General features: G+C 42.2%; 1 protein-coding gene across 1 annotated transcript in view; it reads right to left on the bottom strand.

Annotated features, from left to right (window-relative positions):
• GRIN2A (glutamate ionotropic receptor NMDA type subunit 2A) overlaps positions 1 to 27,365 on the bottom strand; it is a gene marked incomplete at both ends in the record, with an annotated part of 364,935 nt that overhangs the window by 12,946 nt on the left and 324,624 nt on the right. The window contains one exon of the mRNA XM_082857451.1: positions 26,084 to 26,271. Coding sequence (XP_082713577.1) covers positions 26,084 to 26,271 — 188 coding nt within the window. The remainder of the gene's footprint in view (positions 1 to 26,083; positions 26,272 to 27,365) is intronic.

Raw genomic sequence — 27,365 nt, 5'->3', positions numbered from 1 at the left:
AAAAAAACAGTAAAAAATAGAAACACATGGAGGTTAAACAATTCAGTACTAAATAGCCAAGAGATCACTGAAGAAATCAAAGAGGAAATCAAAAAATACCTAGAAACAAATGACAATGAAAACACAATGACCCAAAACCTATGGGATGCAGCAAAAGCAGTTCTAAGAAGGGAGTTTACAGCAATACAATCCTACGTCAAGAAACAAGAAAAATCTCAAATAAACAACCTAAACTTACACCTAAAGCAATCAGAGAAAGAAGAAAAAAAAAAAAACCCCCAAACTTAGCAGAAGGAAAGAAATCAAAAAGATCAGATCAGAAATAAATGAAAAAGAAATGAAGGAAATGATAGCAAAGAACAATAAAACTAAAAGCTGGTTCTTTGAGAAGATAAACAAAATTGATAAACCATTAGCCAGAGTCATCAAGAAATAAAGGGAGAAGACTCAAATCAATAGAATTAGAAATAAAAAAGAAGTAACAACTGACACTGCAGAAATACAAAGGATCATGAGAGATTACTACAAGCAGCTATATGCCAATAAAATCGACAACCTGGAAGAAATGGACAAATTCTTAGAAAAGCACAACCTTCTGAGACTGAACCAGGAAGAAATAGAAAATATAAGCAGACCAATCACAAGCACTGAAATTGAGACTGTGATTAAAAATCTTCCAACAAACAGAAGCCCAGGACCAGATGGCTTCACAGGTAAATTCTGTCAAACATTTAGAGAAGAGCTAACATCTATCCTTCTCAAACTCTTCCAAAATATAGCAGAGGGAGGAACACTCCCAAACTCATTCTACGAGGCCACCATCACCCTGATAGCAAAGCCAGATAAAGATGTCACAAAGAAAGAAAACTACAGGCCAATATCACTGATGAACATAGATGCAAAAATCCTCAACAAAATACTAGCAAACAGAATCCAACTGCACATTAAAAGGATATTACATCATGATCAAGTGTGATTTATCCCAGGAATGCAAGGATTATTCAATATACACAAATCAATCACCGTGATACAGCATATTAACAAACTGAAGGATAAAAACCATATGATAATCTCAACAGATGCAGAAAAAGCTTTTGACAAAATTCAACACCCATTTATGATAAAAACTCTCCAGAAAGTAGGCATAGAGGGAACCAAACCTACCTCAACATAATAAAGACCATATATGACAAACCCATAGCCAACATCGTTCTCAATGTTGATAAACTGAAAGCATTTCCTCTAAGATCAGGAACAAGACAAGGTTGCCCACTCTCACCACTATTATTCAATATAGTTTTGGAAGTTTTAGCCATAGCAATCAGAGAAGAAAAAGAAATAAAAGGAATCCAAATTGGAAAAGAAGAAGTGAAACTGTCACTGTTTGCAGATGACATGATACTATACATAGAGAATCCTAAAGATGCTACCAGAAAACTACTAGAGCTAATCAATGAATTTGGTAAAGTTGCAGGATACAAAATTAATGCACAGAAATCTCTTGCATTCCTATACACTAATGATGAAAAATCTGAAAGAGAAATTAAGGAAACACTCCCATTTACCACTGCAACACCTAGGAATAAACCTACCTAGGGAGACCAAAGACCTGTATGCAGAAAACTATAAGACACTGATGAAAGAAATTAAAGATGATACAAACAGGTGGAGAGATATACTATGTTCTTGGATTGGAAGAATCAACATTGTGAAAATGACTATACTACCCAAAGCAATCTACAGATTCAATGCAATCCCTATCAAACTACCAATGGCATTTTTCACAGAACTAGAACAAAAAATTTCACAATTTGTATGGAAACACAAAAGATCCTGAATAGCCAAAACAATCATGAGAAAGAAAAACAGAGCTGGAGCAATCAGGCTCCTGGACTTCAGACTATACTACAAAGTTACAGTAGTTAAGACAGTATGGTACTGGCACAAAAACAGAAATATAGATTAATGGAACAGGACAGAAAGCCCAGAGATAAACCCATGCACATATGGTCACCTTATCTTTGATAAACGAGGAAAGAATAAACAATGGAGAAAAGACAGCCTCTTCATTAAGTGCTGCCGGGAAAACTGGACAGCTACATGTAAAAGAATGAAATTAGAACACTCCCTAACACCATACACAAAAATAAACTCGAAATGGATTAAAGACCTGCATATAAGGCCAGACACTATAAAACTCTTAGAGGAAAACATAGGCAGAACACTCTATGACATACATCACAGCAAGATCCTTTTTGACCCACCTCCTAGAGAAATGGAAATAAAAAAAAAAATAAACAAATGGGACCTAATGAAATTTTAAAGCTTTTGCACAGCAAAGGAAACCATAAACAAGATGAAAAGACAACCCTCAGAATGGGAGAAAATATTTGCAAATGAAGCAACTGACAAAGGATTAATCTCCAAAATATATAAGCGGCTCATGCAGCTCAATATCAAAAAAGCAAACAACCGAATCCAAAAATGGGCAGAAGACCTAAACAGACACTTCTCTAAAGAAGATATACAGATTGCCAACAAACACAAGAAAGGATGCTCAACATCACTAATCATTAGAGAAATGTAAATCAAAACTACAATGAGGTATCATCTCACACCAGTCAGAATGGCCATCATCAAAACATCTACAAAGAGTAAATGCTGGAGAGGGTGTGGAGAAAAGATAGCCCTCTTGCACTGTTGGTGGGAATGTAAATTGATACAGCCACTGTGGAGAACAGTATGGAGGTAACTTAAAAAACTAAAAATAGAATTACCATATGACCCAGCAATCCCATTACTGGGCATATACCCTGAGGAAACCATCATTCAAAAAGAGTCATGTACCACAATGTTCATTGAAGCACTATTTACAATAGCCAGGACATGGGAGCAACCTAAGTGTCCATCGACAGATGAATGGATAAAGAAGATGTGGCACATATATACAATGGAATATTACTCAGCCATAAAAAGAAACGAAATTGAGTTATTTGTAGTGAGGTGGATGGACCTAGAGTCTGTCATACAGAGTGAAGCAAGTCAGAAAGAGAAAAACAAATACCATATGCTAACACATATATATATATGGAATCTAAAAAAAAAAAAAAAAAGGTTCTGATGAACCTAGGGGCAGGACAGGAATAAAGACACAGACGTGGAGTTGGACTCGAGGACATGGGGAGGGGGAAGGGTAAGCTGGGACGAAGTGAGAGAGTAGCATTGACATATACACACTACCAAATGTAAAATAGCTAGCTAGTGGGAAGCAGCCGCATAGCACAGGGAGATCAGCTCGGTGCTTTGTGACCACCTAGAGGGGTGGGATAGGGAGGGTGGGAGGGAGACGCAAGAGGGAGGGGATATGGGGATATACGTATGCATATAGCTGATTCCCTTTGTCATACAGCAGGAACTGACACAACACTGTAAAGCAATTATACTCCAATAAAGATGTAAAAAAAAAAACAAAAAAAAAACCCTGTAGAGAAAATAAAGGAAATACTCGAAATGTTCGATTTTCTTTTGAAGTTGGTAATCATAATTATTGGCTTCACACTGCTCTCTGTTTTAGGTTCTGTAAAATCTGTGTATATTGCTTTTGGTTTGTTCCCACTCTTGAAGGATTCGGCTGAACACAGAAACCTACGTTGACAATTATTTTTCTGTGACATTTTGAAGATGTTATTAAGCGTCCTTCTGATCTGGACTGTAACTGTTGAGAAGTCAGCTTATAATCTATTTGTCATTATTTTCTATGCAATCTGTATTTTCGCTCTAATTGCTTTTGAGAGTTTCATTTTTTCTTTGGTGTGGAATCTAGGTGTGAATGTTTTTATTCGTTCTGCTCTGGACTCAGTGTGATTCTTCAATCTGATGATTCATAACTTTAATTCTGCAAAAGTTTCACCCACTGTTGCTTCAGCTCTTAACTCTCCCCATCTTACCTTCTTTTAAGTTAACAGACTTTAGTTTTTAGAATAGCTTTATATTTAGAGAAAAACGGAGCAGAAAGTACAGAGTTCCCATACACTCCCTCTTTCCATTTCCTTTGTTTTCCCTTTTTAACATTGGGCATTGATGTGGCACATTTTTATAATTTATGAACCAAATACATTATTATTAACTAAAGTGTACAGTTTACATTAGGGTTCAATCTTTGTGCTGTACAGTTCTGTGGGTTTTGCCAACGCTTAATGTCATGTATCCACCATTACAGCATCATACAGAACAGTTTCAGTGCCCTAAACATCCCCTGGGTTCCAGCTGTTCATCCCTCCTCACTGCTCATTCCAACTCCTGGCAACCACTGATCTTTTAACCGTCTCTACAGTTTTACCTTTTCCAAACATCATATAGTTGGAACCATATAGTATGTAGCCTTTTCAGACAGGCTTCTTTCTCTTAACAAGATGCATTTAAGGCTCCTCTATATGTTTCCCTGGCTTCATAGGTTCTTTGTTTGTTTGTTTGTTTTTTATCTCTGAACCGTATTGCATTGCATGGATGTATAGTTTGTTTACCCATTCACTTATTGAAGGACATGTTGGTTGTTTCAAAGTCTGGGCAATTATGAACAAAGTTCTATAAACATTCATGTTCAGGTTTCTGTGTGGACATAAGTTTTCAACTCATTTGGTCAAGTACCTAGGGGCATTACTGCTGGATGGTATGGTAAGACTACGTCCAGCCTTGTAGGAACCTGCCAAACTGTCCTCCGAAGTGACTGCACCATTTTACATTCCCACCAGCAATGAATGAGGTTCCTGTCCATGTGACACATCCTCACCGGCATTGATTAGTGTGTCAGTGTTTTGGATTCTCACCATTCCAATAAGGTGTGTAGTGGTATCACATTGTTTTAATTTTCAATTCTCTAATGACACATGATAATCCTATCTTTTCTTCTTCTGAAATTGTTTAAAATATTCTACATCTTCTCATTGTATCTTCCAGGTTATTAACTTTGTTTTCATATTTTCCATTTCTTTATTGTTCCATCTGGCAGTTAGCTGATTGCCACAGATCTATTTTCCAGTTCATGAATTCCTTCATTAGTAATATTTGGCTTTATGTTTTAATTTTTAATCTATTTTAATTGTGACATTCATCTGGCTCTTTTAAAATTCTGCCTATTCTTTTTATGATAAAGTCCTACTCTTTTGTTATGACTTTTAAAACTTTGATACATTTAATAATTTCACACCTACATTCTTTCAGATTACTCTCAGCCCCACACCCCATCCCTGCCCCCTTAGCTCTTGGGATTCTGATTCTTCTGTTTGCTGTTCATGCTGAACTTCATGGTGGATTACTTTCTTGTGGTATTTGTAACTTTTGACTATGAGCTAATCGTCAGCAGAGCTGTTCTCCCCCTAAACCCCATGGGACTCCCGAGCATCCTGGGCTACATGTAGGCACGTCCCTACAGAGGGGTCCTGGGTTTGCTTCCGCCATGGTTCCAGGGCCCTTCAAAGTACCAGTTTTCATATAAAATAAATTTTACTGTAATTACTGCACCATTTAAGTAATATACACTTAGATCTCCATACTCATTTGGGTTTTAATTTCTCACTCAGCTTCAAATGGATGGCAAGCTCCTTGTACTTTCTTTGCTTTGATGGACAGTTTTTTCTAGTTTCCTTTTCATGGACTCATTGACAGTCTCAGATTTATGCAGTGCTATCATTTTCTACCCTCCTTGCACAGTTCAGGGTCCCCACGTGGATGTTAAAGCCCCAGGCTCCATCCCTATTGCCTGTATCCCTGTAGGCACCTCAGCTGAAACGTACCATGAGAATATCCCATTCCCCCCTGTTTCTGACACCTAAGGATTTCTCTTTCTTTTGACCTTGGCTGTGCATTGTGGGTTTGTGAATGTGTGTGTGTGTGTGTGTGTGTGTGTGTGTGTGAGCGCACACACCTTCAATTCTGCATTTTTATGCGTTTGTAGCATCAAGGGGTCCCGTATCAGTCAGTTTTCCACTGTGCCACCACCCTTTGTACGAGTATAACTTTTGTAATAATGATTTTTTAAAAGCATGCATATTTACGGGAGAAAAAATAGGAAATGTATCCTCTTATAAATTCTTGACCCACAAGGAAGGGTGCTGGTTGACCAGTGGTGCAGGCAAAGAGGTGGGAAGGGATATCTTGATTTCAATTCCTTTCCTTCCAACAGCCTGCAGTGCTTTCATATAGTCACAAATGTCCTGGGACACTCGGCAATATGACCTCACTCTCCACCCAACACCACAGTTGACTCGTCCAAATTCGCTGCCCACCATGTGCTTCAAGATTTACATGATGGCTTCCTCCTCGCCCCAAAACACCGATGTCATCCCTCCAAAAATACTACATGCTGTTGACCTTCTCCCTCCCTTTGGAGTTTGTGAGGACTCAAAAATGGGTCTTTTCACCACATTTTGTCAAATTCCCAGCAAGTCTTCCCTTTGGTGTTGTCCCAAAGAGACCCAGGTTTGGATGCCTGTAACAGGGTCAGTCTCGGTAGAAGGAACATCATTTTGATTTCTTTCAGGATGTAAATATAAAGATTTTTCCTCTGCCCTTTGTGCAAACACCTCTGCACACCTCTGCACAAACACCCAGGCCCACGTCCCGAAAGGGAAGCAAACGCACATTTCTCAACACCAGTTCCAACCTGTTCCAATCATTTTCCAGCCGTTCATTTCCTGCCTCGTGGCCTTTTCTACTAGTGCACTGAACTGTAGTTCAAATACTTTCGGATTTCATTTTTAATTTACTCAAGTATATCGTAATCTCCTTGAGGGAGATCAGGGACCACGTGTTTTGAGTTTGATATTTCTCATGGCCTGCAGCACATAGCAAGCATTGGATCCATATTTTCTGTTCCTGTTTCTTTCCTTATATCTCCAGGCTTTAATTGGGCAGCATTGTAAAAAAAAAAAAAAAAAGGTCAGATATGTTGGGTGAGTTTTTCTGCCACATAAATAGAGGAGATAACAGAGCAAAAGGGAACTTGCAGTGGCTTGAGAGTGAAAGGCTGGGAAGTCTGCATGTCCTCAGCTAGGGAGAAGAAGCAAATGTCATTTTTTTCCAGAAAGCAGCCCTGTGCTGCTCTTTCCATGTCCGTTTCTCCCATTACAAAGAGGCCATGATCTTTGTCAATGTGATCTTGTGAAGTGGAGCCGGTAAATGGGAAAATTAAACGTCTTTCCTGAAGGAGACTGATTCTTGCTGGGAGGACAAAAGCTAAAGGTGCTCCTGGGGGCAGAGGGAGCCTGCACAGCTTTGGGTTTGCAGCCAGGGCCATACTGTCTTTCTCTCTCCGGCAGACAGCATTATCTATCTACTCACAAGGTCGAAGCCATGGGTTTCATGTTTGAAAAAAAAGAAGATTCAAATAGACATCATCCAGCAAATCACAGGAAAGAATGTTTGAGGTAGAAAACACTAGAATAAACTACAAAAGGGAGTACCCTTCCCTGAAGGGTTTAGGGAGTGTGGCGCATCATCCCGTAAGGTCTAGACAGTGACCGGAGGTAGAATTAGGGTCAGACTGCCTGCAATCAATTCGCCTTCGACACTCACTACCCATTTGATCTTGGTTCCGATACTCTGCTTCTCTATCCATCCACTCAACCATTCGTTTACCTATTTTTCTAGTCTTTTAGTTAACAAAGTTACATAAATTCTATTCTGCTTCAGGCACTATACTAGAGTTTTCACAGATTAACCCAGGCAGCCCTCATCTCAACGTAATGTGGCTGGTGTCACTGTCCCACCCATTTTACAGATGCGGCACAGAGCGGTTAAGGAACTTGCTCAGTCTCTCTGAGCTCCAGGTCTAACATCTACCAAATGCAACGCAACAGTATTTACCTACAGGAGTTTTGTTGGAATTAAGCGGGGCTGCATGCATACATCATACCTGGCACACCTTGATTACTCAGTATGTATCCCTGGAGAGATCTTTATTTCCTGCCTGAAGCCAGGGAACTGGTGGGTGGGGTGGACCACATACCCCTCCCTGAGCCCTTCCCGCTCATGGAGTCTACGATTACAAGAATGCATATCCAGAGAGAAGGCTCAGCTCTCCAATAGGAACTTGCTATGTCCAAAGTCAGAGAAATCAGTTCCTTCTCTGCCCTCAGACTCGTCCTCTGCTTCCAGAGGGACTGCAGTTGTCTTTCAGATTAGATTTCATTCTAGTCTGTGAGGCTGTGTGAGTGCTAAGGGGATTGCTTCGGGAAAGGATTTTATAGCATGCCACGGACTAGCCTTCAGACTGCCTCAGCATTCCTCCCCCGAGGTCGGTTGTAAAAAGTCCATTTTGAACCTGTACCCCTTAGGTTTTGTCCAGGGCCTGAGAATTTGCTGAAATACATCTTCTAAACTCAGCCCACACATATACCCTTGCAGGCACACATCTACATTTTTTTTTTTCTTGGTTTCTGGCCAAAGCCCCTGACCCTAGGCAGTGATGGTATGGAAAGGAACAGTGTGTGGTTTTGAGAAGCTGGGTTTGATGTTCTGTTTCATTCCCAGTCAAGGAAGCGAATGCTTTGGGGGTCTCTGAGGACCTCATTGGGTTGTGCCTTACTCCCTCACTCATTCATTCACTCACTCGTTCATCCGCTGTAAAAAGAACATTACTAAAGCACTTAGTGCGAGATCGGCATCTCTGTATTTTCACAGAGATGAATAACACATAGTCTTTGGCCTCTATCAGCTCAGAGTCCTGCTGGAGAGACAGTCCTGCAAACCAGTAGTTATGGCAAAATGAGACGACTGAATTTGTGTAGGGCTGGAGGTAGCAAGAAACATGGAATGTTTTGCCATCAGAGGATGGTTCAAAATTTGGGAGAAGAAAGAAGCCATCAAAGGAGAGGCCTGAAGGGCAGGAGCCAGATGGCAAAGGACTCAGCTTTTGTGCTAAAGGATCTGGGGTGTCCTGGGAACAGTGGAGCCATTGGATGAGACTAGCTGCATGCCTGGTAGACCCAAGATTCTTCACTTGCTGTCCATGTTTTTGCAGTCCTGGCCTGTAATTGGAAACCACGTGTAAGATTGGCTGTTACAAGACATGGAAGCAACCTAAATGTCCATCGACAGATGAATGGATAAAGAAGATGTGGTATATATATATATATATGTGTATATATATATATATATATATATATATATATATATATATATACACACACACACACACACAATGGAATACTACTACTCAGCCATTGAAAAGAATGAAATAATGCCATTTGTAGCAACATGGGTGGATCTAGAGATTGTCATACTGAGTGAAGTAAGTCAGACAGAGAAAGAGAAATATCGAATGATATGCTTTATATGCGGAATCTAAAAAGAAATGATACAAATGAACTTACTTACAAAACAGGAACAGACTCACAGACTTAGAGAACGAACTTATGGTTACCAGGAGGGAAGGTGGGGGGAAGGGATAGTTAGGGAGTTTGGGATCGACATGTACACACTGCTATATTTAAAACAGATAACCAACAAGGACCTACTATATAGCATGGGGAACTCTCCTCAATGTTATGTGGCAGCCTGGATGGGAGGGGAGTTTGGGGAAGAATGGATGCATGTGTATGTATGGCTGAGTCCCTCTGCTGTGCACCTGAAACTATCACAACATTGTTAATCGGCTATACTCTGATATAAAATAAAAAGTTAAAAAAAAAAAGATTGGCTGTTACAGGTGGGTGAGGAACGGCAAATTTGAACAATGGTGCTATAGTGTGCAAGAAGGTCACCAGTAAATTCTATCCCAGTGATACAGATCTGTCAGGGTCCTCCCCTGGTCTCAGAGGCAGGCAGTACAGGCAGACTAAACTCTCCTGCTCCCAGGCTTTGAAGTGACTGGGAGAAAGTCACCTGTAAGAAATTGCTGATGAGGATCCATTGTAAACTGTTATTAATATCACCACCACCCATAACAATTTACTCTGGATCTACCAGTTGCATGGTATCGTGCTGAAAACTTGGCAATGGCTATCTTTGGGGTCCAGCTCAGAGGTCTCCACCTCCAGGAAGTCTTCCCTGAATGCACAGGGATGTGAGTATGAGACTATGTTTTCTCCTTCCATGACATCTTGGATATCTCCTCAATAGAGAACCTGTCACACTGGAATATAACTGCCACTTGCTTCTAAGTTCTCCCCATTGGGAGGTGAGTTTATTCAGGGTGGGGATCTTGTCTTATTCTTCCTGTATCCCCAGTCCCTGGCACAGGAATTGGCACATAGTAGGTGGTCCATAAAACTGTGTTGACTGTAGATGACACAAGTCTCCTCTCCTTGATCAGCTTGTGATCTACTGGTCCGAGGATCAGCAAGAGCTAGGGAGAGGAAGGAATCTGTGAAACCCCAGGCAAAGGGGTCAGGAATAGTTTCTGAAACACAGAAATCAAGGCTGACTCTTGGGGAAAGCAAGTTCCAATCAAAGATGCCAGTGATAGAGTCCAGTGGGCCCCCACAGAGATGCACCTTCCGTCTACAGCCTAAAGGCGTCAGGGGGATGTTGCTGCTGATCCCATTAGGGTTTGCTGTGAACACTGAGAGGGAAACTGACCCGTTTCAATCCTGTTTCATGTCTTTCCCCAGGGACCGGCCACTTTGGGTTTCTGAGAAGCCCGAATGGAATTGGAAATGGCAAAGGAACAACTTTCTTTGTAGAAAATATAGGGCACCCTCATCAACAGGCTTATGTTCTCAGCGAGAACAGATCCGGTCTCTGTGAGCTCTGAGCTGTGGTCCTGGGAGTGATGATGGTGGTTGGGGGGCTGCAGCACTGAGACCAAGTCCTTTCCTTACCAGTTGCCCTGGAAGGAAGCTGCTGGTCAGAGCTGGGATGTAGTCTGTGGCTTTGGAACAGAGTGAGGTCAGCCAGACCTTCTGATCACTGACCCTGGGGCCTTGCTTTGCTACCACACTCTAGATTAAAAGCCAGATGACCTTGGATCTGGAAATAATGGCATTCCATAGCCTAGGACCTCTGTATCCATGATCTCTAAATTGAACAATTTGCTAGAGAGAAAAAAGTACCTTTGGGGGGAGGAGAGGAATAGTACAAGATTCTGGACACAAATAGACTGAATTTGGAAGATAAATCTCCCTTATTTAAATGTCAGAATATTCCATTTCTGTATAATGCTGAGAAGTCACAAAACCAAAATAAAAATAGGGCTAGGCTTAAATGTACCCAGTTAGATGCAGACACGGGCTGTCTTTGCCATAAATGTTTTAGCACCACCTTCCAACTGAGGTCTCTGCTCTGCGGATGGAGCTCAAGTGTTGCAGAACTCACTGCTGCCTGTCGCCATCTGGCTGAGATTTCATAGGCCACCTGATCAGCCGTGCAAGTTGGTGTTGGGGAATTTTATGCACACAGGTCCCCAACCTGTGTCTCTCGAAGAAGAAAAAGGAAAAAGAGGAGAGAGGATTGGGCAACTCCATCAAGCATCAAACAACGTACATGGTCACAATTTTCCATTAGAGGGTGGAGTTGGCGAAATATAACTCTCTGGAGGAAGACTGCAGAAAAATGGCAAGAAGTCCAGGAAATCCTATGTGTACCAAGCCCTTCTGGAGTCAGCTTCACACGCCTATAGATGGTCAAGTTGCTATAAATGTAAAGGAGTACGCATTTGCGAGCATAAATGGATTCATAGTAACTTTTTGACATTGCACATTTTCTCAATCAATAGTCCTCAAAATCCTATGACTCACTGTGTAAGAGTGTGAGGGCCTTTTAATATCACAGAAAGATCCTTGTGTTTTAAAAGGCTGGGAATGTAAGAAAAAAAAAGAAAAAGATAGCAATAATCCTACAACCCGTGCCAAGAAATATCTTCTTTCTTTCAGCAAGTAACATGACATCACTGCCTCTCGGTTCCTTTTTAATTGAAGTGCTACCAACAAGCTCTCTGAGACTGTAAAATCCTTAAGCAAAGCGATCATACCCATTGTCCATTTTATCTGCATTTCCCAATGCCTAGGACAGTGCAGGGAGCTTAGTGGGCACTCAAGACTTGGTTGTGGCTTGAAGGAGAAAGAGAAGGAGAGAGTAAAAAGGAAAGAAGAGAGGAGAGAAAATGGAGGAGCAGAGAGGGAAGAAAGAGGAAAGAGAAGAACAGAAAGGGAGAAATGAAGCCCTTATAGGGAGGATCCTGTACCTGTTGGCAGAGCTATCCACAACTAAAGTAGAAGACCCGGTTTCTCTTTCTGTGGAGCGTGGTGGGGTGACTTGGAGGGCTGGGCTGGGCCCTACGAGAGCTCGCCCATCCCATTTGATGACAGCCTCCTCTCCCTATTAATGGTGGTGGTGCTCCTCTGGCTTCCTCTCCTGTATCCCAAGTCTGAAGTACCAGACGGAGGTGAGCCCATGGCCAGAGGTGCCTGGGAGAGTGTGTGGGGTAGGGGAGTAGTCAGGTTCAGATTCCAACGCAGGAGGGTGTTTGGGACAGACGTGACGATCCTCTCATCCCATTCCGCTACGATGCAGCTGAAGTCAAGATAAAGAAGCTGGGAATGGAATCTGGGTCTTTCAGCTATTGGCTATGATCATACAACAACCACCAACCACACAGACCCTGAGGAACACACCGAGAATTCAGTTATACAAGCCTGCTTTACCTCTCTCACGGAAGGTAGAAACAGGGCACTCAGAAATTAAAGGAGGGGGGAGGGATAAATTAGGGGGTTGGGATTAACATAAACACACAACTATATATAAAATAGATAACCAACAAGGGCCTACTGTATAGCACAGGGAACTCTACTCAATATTCTGTAATGACCTGTATGGGAAAAGAAGCTGAAAAAGAATGGATATATGTATATGTATAACTGAACCACTTTGCTGTACACCTGAAACTAACACAACATTGTAAATCAACTATACCCCAATATAAAATAAAAATTAAATTAGAAAAATTAAGGAACAACAAAAAAATAAATTAGGGGAGCCACATACACTGCTGGTGGGAATGTAAATTGGTTGTACTTCTTCTGAAAACTTTAGAAGTATCTACTGAAGTGGAGTATATGTACATCCTATGGCCCAGCAGTTTCATTCCCTGGTGTATTCCCCAACAATTAAGTGCCTACATGCACCAAAAATACGTGCAAGTATGTTCAAAGAAGACAAAAATGAGAAATAACACAAATGGCTATCAATAGCAAGTGTATAAGTAACTTACAGTGTATTTGTACAATGGAATACCATGTAGTAATGAAAAAAACAGTAAGCTCTGATTAGTAATGCAGTAACATGGATCCAAGTCATAAAAGACACAGTGAATATATGTTGTATGATTCCACCACTTATTTAAAGTTAAAAAGAAGGCAAAACCTACCCATGACCATGAAGGGCAGAATGGCAGTTACCTCTGGGAGCGATATTGGCTGTAAGAGGCCACGAAGGACCTTTCTGGGGTGCTGGTCATGTTCTAGGTCTCAATCTGGGTGGCAGTTACACAGATATACAAAAATTTAACTGGGCACTGAGATCTGTGCAATATAATGAATGTACAGTCAGCCCTCTGTATCCACGGGTTCTGCATCCCCGGATTCAACCAGCCACAAATTGAAAATTTTTCAGAAAAGAATTCCAAGAAGTTCCGAAAAGAAAAACTTTGATTTGCAGTGCAGCCGCAACTATTTACATAGCATTTACATTGTATTTACAACTATTAACATAGCATTTACATAGTATTAGGTATTAAAAGTAACCTAGAGATGATTTAAAGTATGTGGGAGAATGTGCATAAGTTATATGCAAATACTACTCCATTTATATAAGGGACTTGAACATCTGTGGATTTTGGTAACTGAGGAAACCAAAGGAACCAGTCCCCACTGATACCAAGGTTGACTGTATATTACAGTCCACAGAAGGGGAAAAAAGAAGAGTGGCATAGTAGAGGTCTAAGGTGTTCTTCCACTTTGGGGGTCAAAACAGGGAATAACAAGAAAGTGGAAGGAAGCTGACTTTCTAAACAGAAAATAAAAACCTCATTTTTAAAGAAATATGAACTTTTTTTTTTAACAAAAATGTCTTAAAGGATGAAGGGGCATGAGCTATGTCAAATTCTCCCATATTATTGGAATTATTTAACAAGACATGTTTTACTTTTATAATTTAAGCCAGAGGTCAGCAATCTTTTTCTGTAAAGGGCTAATTAGTAAATATTTTCAGCTTTACGAGCCATATAGTGTCTGTCACAACTACTCAGCTCTGACCTTGCAGCTCGAAAGCAGCCATAAAAACACAAACTGCATGAATGGATGGGATGTGTTCCAATAAAACTTTATTTACAAAGACAGGCAATGGGCTAATGTGGGCCATAATTTGCAGGATCCTGATTTAAGCAATCAAAAATGGAAATAAAATGGTTACAAAATAATATATATATGAACAAGAATAAATCCCAATTTAATCATTGTTATCATCTATGATATTTATTGGGTACCTACTGTTTGATGGGTATATACCAATTATACTATTTAACTTGGTGAGATTGGTGCCATTACAATCCCCAATTGAAAGAGGAGGAAACTGGCCCTTAAAAAGGGTAAGTAGGGCTTCCCTGGTGGCACAGTGGTTGAGAGTCCGCCTGCCGATGCAGGGGACGTGGGTTCGTGCCCCGGTCCGGGAGGATCCCACATGCAGCGGAGCGGCTGGGCCCGTGAGCCATGGCCGCTGAGCCTGTGCGTCCGGAGCCTGTGCTCCGCAACGGGAGAGGCCACAACAGTGAGAGGCCCACGTACCGCAAAAAAAAAAAAGGGTAAGTAAATTTCCTAAGGTCATAGAACTGGTAAAGGTCAGTTCTTATATCTGAACCCAAAGCCTTTGTTCTTAACTGCATGCCAAGCTGCTACATCTATGATTTTTTTGTGTGTGAAATGGTACCACCAAAGTTGTAATAAATTACCAGGATATACAAGATGTCCACTAAAATTTGTATGTAAAAATAGTTAAATGCCCCCAAAAGATGAAAAGACAACTCACTTTTTCCCCCCATTTTCACCAGTATTTGAAGGAATTCAAATTAAGGCAACATTGCACGTCCTAAAATATCAAAACAAATGGTAACACTCGATGCTGCCAGGTTATTGTAAAATTGGTCCATTGATTCATTATTAGAAGCACTTTTCAATGGAGACAAACCTTTGGGGCATTAATATGAGACTACAGAGTGAGGCTCCTAGAGATGTTTACAGCCATTAACCCTTCAAAATCTACATCTAAGAGATAGTTACAAATAAACAATTCAAAAGAGAAAAACAATGGGCAGAAAGATGTTCATTCCAGCATTATCTACATTAGGAAAAAAGTGAAGTGTTTAACGTTAGGAAAATAATGTAATGAATTATGGCTTAATAATGATTATGGTATTTTAGGCAAAAATTAAAATAACTGTGAGGACCAGATTATGTAACGCCATGCAAAAATGTTTAAAATATACTGGTAAATGAAAACAGTAGAACATAAAAGTGTATATAACCAATAATTATACTTATTTAAAGAAATGTGTCTGTAAGTAACAAGGTTCAGAAGGTAATATATAAATTGAAAACGATTATGTTAAGGTAGTAGGTTGGGGTGATTTTATATGTATATTATATTGCCTTTCCAAATTAAAGTGTTCAAAAAAATGTAGACTGGGACTTCCCTGGTGGCACAGTGTTTAAGAATCCGCCTGCCAATGCAGGGGACACGGCTTCGATCCCTGGTCCGAGAAGATCGCACATGCCTCAGAGCAACTAAGCCTGTGCACCACAACTACCGAGCCTGCGTGCCACAACTACTGAAGCCCACGCGCCTAGAGCCTGTGCTCTGAAACAAGAGAAGCCACTGCAATGAGAAGCCCGCGCACCACAAGGAAGAGTAGCCCCTGCTGGCCGCAACTAGGAAAGCCTGCATGCAGCAACAAAGATCCAACACAGCCAAAAATAAATAAATTTATTTAAAAAAATGTAGACCGAGAGGGATTTGAGATCATTGCTTATCCATCCCGTAAATCCTACATAAGGGTCTGTGACATCAGTGTTTGACTTACCAGCAAACCATTCATTATGTTTCATTTCACCTTTGATGGTTCTCTCAACATTTGACTTTCCCTGGTTTGACTGATTCACTGCTTGTCAGGCAGGAATATGGCACTGCTGACCTTGTTCTAATCCTGGTGTCAGATTGATAATAAACACTGCAACTCTGGATCTCAAGAGACCTATCGGGAAATTCACTGTGAACTTACACAGATGAAAACCCTCAGAGCTTTAACAGAGAGGGAGAGTCAATGGCTCTCCAGGATATTTATGGATTTTATCTGTCTCTTCAGTAAGTGCCGTTCCATTATTATTCCAAATATGTCTCTAGTTAAAATTAGGAGGGAGATAAACAAGTCTAATTTCTATGGTACCATCTGGTCACAGGCCAGTGAAGGAGCAGTTAAGTCCTTTATTGCTACTCTATGCTCAGGATTGACACATTTCTTCCTTTGAAAACATTTTATTTCCAAATGAGTAGTTTGCCCCGGACTTCGTTTTTAGGTCATAGGAGGCTCAAAGTGACTTAGTTGCTGGGCATCAAAATGTTCATTTTAATCATCACCGCCTTTGGGTATATATCATCAAAGCTGCTATTTTGTGTATAAATGAGGTTTGGGTGCATGTAGAAGTCACCCACATAGAGTGGGAGCATTAATGAAATCCATAGGAAAAAATCAGACTCAGTCAACTCATCAGTAATGGTTTCCGGCCACATGTCCCTGGTGGTTTCCAATGAGACCACATCTGCATGTGTAAGGAATCAGGACAACCATCCAATCCAAACCTGGTTCCAGATCTAATTTAATCAATAGAAACACTGGCTCATCTTCTGCCCAAATGTGGGTCTTTCAGTCTTGCCTGCTTTTTTTTTTTTTTTTTTAATGCTGTTATTATGGTCAATACATGACAACGAAATCTTTGGAAGCAACAAACACTTTCATGTCTATTTCGTTCCTTTCTGAATGAGAAACATTCAAGCCTATTTGACTACTTCTGTTAACAGTCTAACCCAGTATCTCCTATGTTCCTTTTTGTGGTCAGCGTGCAGGCTGACACAGCTCCACACCATTTCTTCCTTGGGTTTTCACAATCACCAAGGTCTCTGGATATGGAAACTCAAGTAAGAGACCTGAGAGAAGGAGGATGAATAAAACACAGGGCCAACATCCAACTTCATAGACTCCAAATGGGTGGGGTCTATTGGCCACTGACATTGATATCCAGTACCTGCTAATCAGAGAATAAGAGGCTTCTAAATGCTAAATACTGTTACTCTAAAGAGTGGTTCTTAAGTCTATCGTGTATTAGAATCACCCAGAGGAGATGTAAAAATGCCCTGTGGGGTGAAAAATTAGGTATCTGTACTTTCAACAGGCTCCCCAAGTGAGTCTGACGAACACAGAAGTGCCAAAAGCATCTTTGTAAGTAAGGTGACTGTGAAGGCAACAGAGCAAAAGCCTTTAAGCATTTTTATGTCCCACCACCTGGAGCTTGGAAGCTGCTCAGTTATTCTTTGTTGATGAATGTCTAGAGGGAGAATGAATGAATGAATGAATGAGCAAATGTGTGAATAAACTGGGGGGCTTTGTCTATGGTCCCTGGCCTTTGCTAACTTGATGACAAAGTCTGTGATTTACAGAGTAGATTTGCTCAGCCCAAACTGTGACTTCCACCTTTGAAGTCTCAATCTGGTTAAAATACGTTTAGCAAGGAACAACAACTTTCTGAAATGCTGGGGATTTTGCAGCTCCGAGGACCTCTGTGGGGAGCAAGAAATACCAGCAACCAAGACGGTCCTTGTGAACCTGCAGAGGCTGCTCTGCAAGCCTGTACTGGGGCCAAACATCTGACTCCTCTTAATTACATCCTGTCCTTGTTTCATTCCTTCTCCTCTCTTGCTTCTGGGTCCTGAGTTTTCCCCAAACTGCCAGGGTTGAATGATCTCAAAAATTAGGCTGAGTCTTTTCCCATGGTGCCAGTGCCTGGGGCATGGACAAGTCTCCTTCTCCGTGGAAAGATGGAAAAAACATAGGTCACTTTCTCTCCCACCCTCAATCCCTGTCGCCAAGTTATTTTGCCCAGTATCACCTAAAGGCGAACCATGCTGTTCCTTCAGTGAAAGAGGAAGGAACAGAGGCTGGATGCTGACCCACCTGTGTTTAAATCACAGCTTTGCCCCTTCCCAGGTGGTAACGCCTGCCTTATGAGATGTCTGGGAGGGTTACGGCAGATAAAGGAGAAGCCATACAGCATAATGGTTCAAACGAAGGCCCTGGAGCCTGCTTGCCCAGGTCAGACTGGCCACATACTAGCTTGACACGTTACTTAACCTTCCTGTGACTCAGTTTCCTCAACCTGTAGACAGCGAGTTGTAATCATAACTCAGGTCACTGAATCACCGTGAGGACTGTATGAAATTAATACATATAAAGACAGATTACTTTATGACCCATAGTTATCCCTCTGTGTTACCTGTCATTATAAACGTCCATAAAAATAACATAACAATGATAATGGTAGCTTTGAATGACTTCCATTTAGAGTCATGGAAAACTGTCTCTTCCCCCTCCAAGTAAGTTCCCAGATTCTCGGCACCTCCTCTCCCACACATCCCCCATCCTTATTTTGGTGTTTATCTCTTAAAATGGTCCAAGGCTACTGGTTGACATAGCGTGTTGCTGAGTCATCTGAGGACACAGGGGCCTATGTCATGAAGAACTGATGGCAGGGGAGGCCAGCAGGAGACAGATTAGACTTCTCCGAGGCAGGAGTGAGTCAGCCGGGGGTATGTGCCCAGCTCCCCCAAGGAGCCGAGAAGGGGTAGCGGACGGCTGCCAGGCTTGTTCAGTGTCATCTTCAATATGGCTAATGGCTCAGATGAACAAACCAGCCTGCTCTAGATGCCCAGGCTGAATATTGCCTGACTAGTCCCAGCACACCGCTCTCTCTGGTCTCTCCTCTCCCCATCCTGCCTTTCTTTGCCCTCTCATCTCTCCTTTTCCTCCTCCTCTTTTTCCCTATCTCTTCCTCTGTCCTTCGTTTGGGACCATTCTTTTCTCCTTTATCCCTTTATCATTTTATTCCTGCTCTTCTTTCCTTTCTTCCCCTCGTATTCCCTGTCCCTCTTTCCTATCTGCCTCTTTCTTCCTTTTTCCATCTAAATCTTTTCCCTTCCCTCGGAAGAACCTACAATTTCAAGTCTTCTCTGCCTTTCTTGTCTTTCTCCAGACAGTCTACGACCAGGGTCATCAGACTTTTTCTATAAAGGGCTAGATAGTAAATATTTGGGGCTCTGCAGGTCCTCTAGCTTCTGTTGCAACAACTCAACTCTGCCATGGTAGTGAAAGCAGCCACAGACAATACCTGAATGAACAGATGTGGCTGTGTTTCAATAAAGCCTTACTTTCAAAAACAGGCAGTGGCTGGATTGGAGACGTGGTCATAGTTTGCCAAACCCTAAGGAAAACACTCCTTCTCTCATTCACCTCCTTGATTACAAACCACAAACTCACCAACGATTTAGGATCCACTCCGGTTCTAAAAGCCAGGGAATACGTAATCTTACTGATTCTCTCTCCCAGAAAAATTGCGTTAAAAAGAAAAAGTAAAACAGAGATATCTGCCTACTATAGCACACAAATTAGACAACAGAAGAACTTGCCTGTCTCATAGTGAATATGGGGGTCAGAGGTTTGGGAAGATTGTCAGACTGCACAGTGATTTAGTGATTACCTCTTTGGGTCTCTTCCCTAGAGACACCTGATGTCCTTCCCAAAGAAGAAAACATCCCCTTCATCAGAGAAGATATTTAATTAATGAAATAAGCCCCCCCAAAGTATATCTGTGGTGTTTTCAAATCCATTCATTCATTTATTCATTCATCCACGGAGTTTTATTTGAGCACCTACTATGTGCGAAGCGCAGGAACGAGTCCTAGGGGAAACGAAAGGGCAACAAGAATGGGCGTGAAAGAGTGTGCCCTCCAGGGACTGACAGTGCAGGGCACGGCAGGGGGCGGGGGGCGTGGAGAGGACAGCAGGGAGTAGGCGCCTAGTTTCTTTATGTTTGTTCTCACACTCAATCCTTAAACAACTCCAATTTAAAGATGAGGAACCTGGCACCCAGAGAAATAGATTGGCCATGCAGCTAGGAAGCCGCAGAACCTTCCACTGCACCCCTTTTATGTGTTGGTTTGCTAAATGCCACAAGAATGCTGTAAGCATGGAGCTAAAGGAGTTTATAGTTTATAAGCATATCTAGAGCTGTAGTCTTTAAGGAAATGGAGGAGTACATGGGCTGAAGGATGGGTCAGATATCAGAGTAGGAAATGGGTTCAGGAGAAGATGTAAGAAGGGACTCCATTTTTAAAGGGGGTTGCATGGAAAAATCCACGCTTACCTGAAAAAAATTCCAAATGGTGGAATTTCAAACACTGTAGGCAGCCGAGCAGGGAAAATATTTAGGAGTGAAGTGGCCTTCGGTGATTTCCTCAACGCACACGCCATACCTTTCCTAAGCCAGCCCTAAGAAGACGGGCTGCAAAAGCCACGCAGAGATGTGCCCATCCTCAGAGTGGAAGCGTGGGTGCCTCACCACCCAGGCTGCAGGGGTGTCGAGCTCTCCCTGAGACTCGGATGTTGGCCCAAAATATTAAGCTGGGAAGCTGGATGAGGACAGTGCTGAGGATGTTAGCCACCCATCCAGTGGCTCAGAGCAATTTATGAGAATCCTAATTAGATACACGAAGAACTTCTGCAATCACACAAACACCCTCGACTCTGGCTGGCAGCACGGGGTCTCTCACCATCAAAAGCCATCCTGCGAGCTTCAGTGGAAGAGCCGCCAACAAATAAAGGAATCAGGAACACTAACACTGACCCACGCGGAAGCAGGGAGGGGGATTCTCCACTGACTACCACCCCCCCCAGCACTCCCCCACTCCAAGACCTGTGAGCATCTTACCCTGGCGTGGTGCTTTCCAAAGCTCTAGAGTCTATTGCTGCAAGGTTCCTTATTGACACAAGAGCAGAGGGTGTGGTTCTTTCTGATTTGTTACCAATTTGAATGAGTCTTTAAGGCGATTGCTTGCAAAGTTGCAGTACAAAAGGGACAAAGGGAACCCAATGCACCTATCCAACTGAAATGATATAGATGGAATCTTGAAAACATTTCATATATGATATTTATCATATATGCCCAAGTATGATATAATTGGGGTCACTAGCTAGTTTTAAAACTGGGAGAGTCCCAGCAAAATAGGTTGAGTTGGTTATCCTAGAATACAATATGAATACAAGAGATACATGTGTCATATCTTTCAAATATTTACATATGATATCTATCATATATACCTAAACATAAGTGCAATGGAATACACCATATAAATAATTTATAGAAGTATATGATAGGGCTTCCCTGGTGGCACAGTGGTTAAGAATCCACCTTCCAATGCAAGGGACACGGCTTTGATCCCAGGTCCGGGAAGATCCCACATGCCCCAGAGCAACTAAGCCCGTGCGCCACAACTACTGAGCCTGTGTGCCACAATTACTGAAGCCCGTGCGCCTAGAGCCCGTGCTCCGCAGCAAGAGAAGCCACCACAATGAGAAGCCGGTGCACCGCAACGAAGAGTAGCCCCTGCTCGCCGCAACTAGCGAAAGCTTCTGCGCAGCAACGAAAACCCAATGCAGCCAAAAATAAATAAATTTTTAAAAAACAATGGTTTCCTTCTATTTTCTCAGCATCGCTTGCTTCTGAATAATATTATTATATCATCTTGTTCTCCCTGATATCTTTTTGCTGGCCTCTATACATCGAAAGTGCTTTAACCTCTATGACCTTCCTTCTGACTCTTCAAATCCCAGAATCCCATAAAAAAATTACGAAATCCATGAGATTGCTGGGGCCTAAGAGATCTCCTGTTCAACCTCCCCTTTGAAACCAGAAATGCCATTTTTTTTAGGTCCCAGACTTACTCATTCTTTATGTTCTCACTCAGCTGTCAGCTTTTAGGTGCCAGGGTGATAACAGGGACCCACCAGTTACTTGCTGGTCACAGGATAAGTTAATGAATGTGGCTTTGTGAACTCTGGCCTATTCTTATCTTTGTCTAGATCTTACTTGTTTTCTTTATGACTTATTCTGTCTTTTCATTCTTCCATTTAAAAAAAAGCTGATATATCTCATATTTCTCCTTGAGCATTCTCTCACCTACCCAAGATACCAAAGAGTATATATAGGTATGTATATATATAAACACATATATAGTATATATGAACTCATAGATATATACGCATTATTACAAATATGTTCATACTTTGAGATTAGATATTTTAGTTTCATACATTGGCAACCAGCTGGACTGTAAGCTCCTTGAAAGAAAGAAGGAAAAGACCGTGAGATCGCCTTCTTGGAACATCAGTGCCTGAGAATGTGTGTTTCTCAGTAAACGTTGGGTATTGATGATCAATGCTGAAAAGTACCTTTGAGTGTCCCCATGGTGCACTCCACTGTTCCAGAAAGAACACGACAGTTAGACGGGAAAAGGAAGGAAAGGTCTTACTGGGACCCTGTGCGTCTCTTAAGGGAGATCAGTAGCCTGTTTCCTAGGGAAATGCCTGGCAGGCTTCACATAAGAGGTTTCACAATAACCAAACACTCCATTCAAAGGTTATATTTACACAGCTCATGAGGAAAATTTTTTATACTTTTGACACTCATTAGACTTGTAATCGTCCACCGAAGCTACTCTATAACAAGAGATAAACACTCCATTCCAGAGGATGAATAATAATTGGGGACCGCTCAGCACTGTGCTCTTTCCAGGTCTAATTTCAAAGCATAATTAATCCTGCTGAAGCTGCATGAGATAAGTGAAATATTTACGCAGATGTGTTAATTCATGTATTTACTCCTAGAGAGATATTCAGAAGATTATCTTAAGACGCCCCCTGGAGCAACGTCATTTTCTCTCCAATGTCTCTGCCCCCGGGTGGTCTCTAAAGATGAAGCTGTGAAGACACATTTTCCAGCCCAGAGAGTCTGACCAGAAAAGCCACGAGTCGGGACAGAAAATATCTCCAAGAATCTGGATGCTGTGCTCGTACAAAGAACACACCTCTGGCTTATCTGGATGCCTTTACTTTTTATTTTTTTTAATTTGCCACAAAGAGGACATTTTCTGTTCAGCACCGCATTTCCATGATGCTAACTTGACCATATTATCAAAACCACAACGCTAACCGGGCTGTGCTGAATGCTGGATTTGTGGATGGACAACAACGACGAGGAGGGGGAGCAGGGTGATGATGGCGTTGATGACGCTGGGGGTGACGATGGCAACAGCTAGCATTGATTGAACCATTTCTACTTCCAGGTGGCTGTACTTAGCTAGCTCTTTACATAGAACCTCTCATTTTGTCTTCATGACAACCTTATCAGGTAAATATTTCTGCATTTAGTTGAAGATGAGTAAACTGAGGCTAAGAAAAATTACCCCTTTCACAGAAGCATTTGTAAATGGGACAATGGATATTGTTCACACATACACAATTACTTTTTCCTAAAGTATCTATATATCTCAAGCATCTGATTAGCCAACTTTGATAGACATCCTAGAGAACTGAATGAAACAAGAGTCTTACATGATTGACCCCCGTCCAGAATAAGGCCCCTTAAGTAGAGACTGCCACTTACTCACTAGGGGACTCACAAGCCCGCTGAGCTGAAGTTTCCTCCTCTGTAAAATGAGTATAAGCAATATTTAACTTCATAAAGTTGTTAACGAATATTAAATTAAAGAACACATGTAATGCATCCGGTATGGTGACTGGCATATTCTATTCCCCAAATATGTTGCTATTTCATAATAGATGCTGCAAGAGTGACAGCAGTGGTAGGTAGGAGTAGAGTTAGAACTGACTTATTTGACAGCTACCCATCATATTTAAAAGTTTCCTGTCAAATGAAATGCATCCTGACACCAACCATTCATCCATGCATGTATTTATCCATTCAATCCTTCATTGACCAGTTACCTGTCATGCTCAAGATTTTGTAGTGTTTACTGCTGGAAACAAGACTCTCGTTTACCGAGAACTGCACCCCACGTGGAGGTGCTTAGTCAAGCACTGTGGTGGAGGGGTGCTTCACTCCTCTCTGTGTCCACATGCCTTGTCATCTAACTCCCAAACTCCTCCACACAAGGCAGAGTATACCTCCAGAGTATACTTTGGGCTTGGCCATAGGACTTATTTTGGACAGAAGGGTGTTAGCCGACGTGGATCTGACAAAGCAGAGACTTGAAATGTGCACGTGCAGGTAGGTGTTTTTTTCCTTTGCCTTCATCATAGCCAAGGGAAGAGCTTTTCCCAGGTAGGTGCTGCCCCTTCAGCCTGAGACCCAGAATAAACATAGGTGGAACAGAGACCACAGAGATGACCCATGGTCTTGCAGCGTCAGGGGAGCCACCACGGCCTGAGGCAGAGCTTTTCCACTCAATCTGTGCTCCCACGAGCAAAATACATGCTATTGTCGCGTACCTCCAAGATTTCACAGCAACAGCTGAGCAACACAGCCACAAATCACTATGACACAGCAGAGAACACGGCTCTTGATCTGAGGAAGGTACAAATGCCCTATAGGGAATTCAAAGAATCAGATGCTTTCGTTTGGGAGAGAAATATAAAGCACGCTCAGATTTCTTGATGGCATTGTGAGAATCCGGGGTTTAATTCTGGGAGTAGAGACTGTAAGGCATTATGCACTTTGCTCAAATTCACACCAACCACAGCACTAACCTCTGCCCCTTTCAGTACCGTATTTGGCCATGGTGGTTGCCAGACTGTCCTCTACCAGCTCTAGACAGGCATAGCCTGTCCTGGCACCATCTCCGAATATAGCTTCCACCGTTCTTGAGGGCAGCTTCTGCCCGATGCCCTGAGCTTTTGTTGCCTACTCACACTTACTCAAGTTTTAAGGGTTCACCTGCCATCTCTGCTGCCTTTGCTTTTCCTGTCTCAGTTCTGGCAAGTCCAAGGGTAACTAGCATGCCATGTGAGCCATGAGAGGATTCTAAAACCCATGCTAGGGAACAAGGGGCTGCGGTGAGATCACCAGCTATGAGTAGAGAAGTACCATCATCCCATTAGACTGTAAGCCCCGTGAGGGTGGAAACAGTCTTTTTTTGCACGATAGGCAGCCGAGAGGTGGACTGTAGAGGAAACCCGTGGGATTTCTGCTCACTGTTCCCTTTATAGAGATTGGCTCGCCTTCATTCCTCCATAGGATAATAGTTGGAGCTGTTGTGTTAGTACAACGTAACCCCACCCCTTATTCACTCCTGATGGGTCCAAGAAAGAGTGCTTGACCCAAAATGCATCAGGAATCCTTCCTCTGGAATTTGAAATTTAGAATTTGGCAAATAGAGATTGGGACTTATTGTAGCCTTGTTACATAATGTCACTGCTCTAGAGCAGAGTTTTTTTAACCCTGATACTATTAACGTTTGGGTCAGATTAATTCTGTGTTTTGAGATGTGGGGGCCTGTCCTGGGCATTGTAGCATGTTTGCCAGCATCCCTCACCCCTGGCCTCTACCCACGGATGCCTCCCTGTCATGACAATCAAAAATATCTCCAAACACAGCCAAATATCCCCTGGGGGGCAAAATCCCTGCCCCACACTGAGAGCCACTGCTCTACAGAGAGGACCTATGAATTCCTGCTGTTGAGGCCCCAGGACTGTCCTGGTTCCTGTTTTTTTCTTCTGAACCTATTTGCTCAACTCTTTCTTAAATTAACTGAGATAGACACTTCTGCATCCTTAAAATAAACTCCTTTTAATTTACTGAGTTGTCTGTAATTGGTTTCCATTACGAGAATCGTGGTATCATGTGATCAGCACTCAATAAATACTTTTGGTGAGCAAACTCACCACCCAAAGATCTACCGGAAAGCCAGTTAGAAAACAGAGAGTGTGAGGGTCTCAAGTCCCTCAGAAGTAGGGGGTCAACCAAGGTCTTACCATCACCCACAAACTGGAGCAGGGCCAGGTCAATCTGCCTCTTCCAACGGGAGCCTTTCTGGAGGGCAATTCCATAACCAGTGGTGGCAAAGATGTACCCACTTCCGATGGTCACCAGCTTGCAGCCTTCGTCCCTCCCAGCCTTGTAATTCAAGACCGCAGCATCATAGATGAAAGCGTCCAGTTTCCTGCAATGACAAGAAACCAGGGAGTCACGGGGAAGGCGAGGTACCGTCTCAGGGCCCAGCTCCTAAGGCCTGATCCAGCATCACACACTTTCTTTCACATGGGAGATGATGATTCATGACGGCTCCATCCCATCAGCATAAAAGGATCTATTTTTAATGAGGAGATAAAAGCCAGAACCTTTTCTCTCGAAGTTTCAAGAGGCAGTTAAATAAAGACATGAAGAATCCTTATGCCCAAGTGAGTAAACAGTCGAATTTGCTGGTTTGCAAGTGTTTGCCCTTAGCACTCCCAACAGTGAAGAGCAGTGGCCTATTTAGAAAGGTTTGCATTAGAACAAAATAAACCATTAAGGGACAGGAGAATCAGATGGTTTCGTGCAGGAAGGGGAGAGAGACTAAATAGGAATGATGTCTCTTCCTGCCCTAAGAAACACGTTTATGAAACATGTTTCATTTATATTATAAAAATTATTACATAATAAATTTTAGAAACCCAAATAATGCAGAAAATATTAAGAATACAATTAAAATTGCCTATAATTCCATAACTCAGAGGCAACCTCTGTTAATAAATTTGTGAACAACTTTCCAAATTTTATATGCATGTGTGTATACACACACCTCACATACACACACACACAAACACACATACACACTCCTTTGGTAACTTTTTCTATAAAGGCAAGATAATAGTTTAGGCTTGGTCTCTGGTGCAACTACTCAGCTTTCTGTTGTAGCATGAAGCTGAACTGTGTTTCCTCAAAATTCATATGTTGAAGTCCTAACCCCCCAGTACCTCCAAATATGACCTTATTTGGAGATGGGGTCATTGCACATGTAATTAGTTAAGATGAGGTCATATGGAGCAGGGTGGGCTCCTAATCCTATATGACCGGTGTCCTTATAAAAAGGGGAAATTTGGACACAGACGTGCACACAGGGAGAACGCCAGGTGAAGGTTGGAGTTATGCTGCCACAAGCCTCGGAACTACCAGAAGCCAGGAGAGAGCACCGGACAGATCCTTCCCAAGTGCCTTCAGAGGCAGCGCAGCCCTGCTGACACCTTGATCTCGGCGTTTCAGCCTCCAGAAGTT

Source organism: Leucopleurus acutus (genome assembly GCF_964270905.1).
Source record: "Leucopleurus acutus genome assembly, chromosome: 16".
In the NCBI taxonomy this organism is placed as follows: domain Eukaryota; kingdom Metazoa; phylum Chordata; class Mammalia; order Artiodactyla; family Delphinidae; genus Leucopleurus; species Leucopleurus acutus.
The sequence above is the reverse complement of the archived record's forward strand: the minus strand, read 5'-3'. Positions and strand labels throughout refer to the sequence as shown.